The sequence below is a fragment of the Acanthisitta chloris genome, unplaced genomic scaffold, assembly GCF_000695815.1.
Source record: "Acanthisitta chloris isolate BGI_N310 unplaced genomic scaffold, ASM69581v1 scaffold24965, whole genome shotgun sequence".
Classification (NCBI taxonomy): Eukaryota; Metazoa; Chordata; class Aves; order Passeriformes; family Acanthisittidae; genus Acanthisitta; species Acanthisitta chloris.
The window spans coordinates 40513-41597 of NW_008675687.1; the positions used below are offsets into that span (position 1 = coordinate 40513).

At 58.2% G+C, this 1085-nt stretch overlaps 1 protein-coding gene across 1 annotated transcript in view; it reads right to left on the reverse strand.

Moving 5' to 3' along the window:
* Positions 1 to 633: 633 nt before the first annotated feature.
* EXOC3L1 (exocyst complex component 3-like 1) overlaps positions 634 to 1085 on the reverse strand; it is a 7977-nt gene continuing 7525 nt past the window's right edge. The window contains exon 13 of the mRNA XM_009075864.1: positions 634 to 851. Coding sequence (XP_009074112.1) covers positions 665 to 851 — 187 coding nt within the window. The 3' untranslated portion in view covers positions 634 to 664. The remainder of the gene's footprint in view (positions 852 to 1085) is intronic.

Consider the following 1085-nt stretch of genomic DNA (forward strand, 5'->3'; position numbering starts at 1 on the left):
CAGCAGGGGTAGGGCTGACAGCACTGCCCAGAGTGGGGAGACCACCTTGTGTCCTTTCTCCTCCGCAGCTGTAAGTCATGATGAGCTGGCTGAGCCATGCAGGGCCCAGGCTGGTGGAGCAACACCTGACCTTGGGGCTGAGCCCAGAAGACCTCCTACGGCTGAAACACTCCTGCCAGCCTAGTCCCAGCAAGGCTCCAGTCTGCCTCGGAGCCGGGATGGTAGCAGGCTCCATGGCCAGGAGGTGCTGGCTCAGGGGGCTGTCTGGAGGCTTGGAGAAACCCAAATACCCCTGCAGCCCCATGGAGACATGGACTTGCTCCAGGTGCAGACTCCTGTCTACTCTGCAGCTCCTTTCACCTGCAGGCAATGGGCCAGGCCTGAGCAGCCCTCAGTCACTGTCCCAGCAGGCCAGAAACATAGCTATGGGTTAAATTTCCCCTGAGACAGGTCTTCTGGGTCTGGTGTTTGGAGGGAACAGTCTGCTCAGCAAGGCAAGACCAGAGGAGGAGAGCAGATATCCAGACTGACCCCAACACAGCACAAGGTGCTGCGTGTAGGGGATGCCACATGTCACCTCCGTTCTCCCCACACGCAGCTGCAGAGATGCCCCACGTGGTCCATACCTGCGTGGGGGCAGTGGGCAGCAGGCTGTGGGGCAGGGTCAGGCACACTTGCCCTTGCGAAGGCAGAAAGGCAGCTCAGGCACAGGGACTAGGATGGTACTGAAGATGGGTCGGTAGCCCTCGGGCACGACCTGGGGGTGCTGAGCCATCATTTCCAGCACCACGTGCCGCACTTCCTTGGAGACATCACCCCGGAGATCCAGCAAGGTAGAGATGTGCTCATCACTGGGCAGAGAGCAAGAGGTGAGTCCAGGTGCTGCTGACCCACGGCACGACCCACAGTGCTCGTGTCCCACAAACCTCCCATGACCCAGACATGCCAAGCTGAGGTCAGGGGAAAACTGGTACTTTGCACTAGGCAAACTTTAAAATTGGCTTGAAAATAACCCCCCAAACCTTGTGGCTTTGGTTTTGACATTTCCAATCTAGTGTTTTGTCATTTCTCACACTTTGGCCACC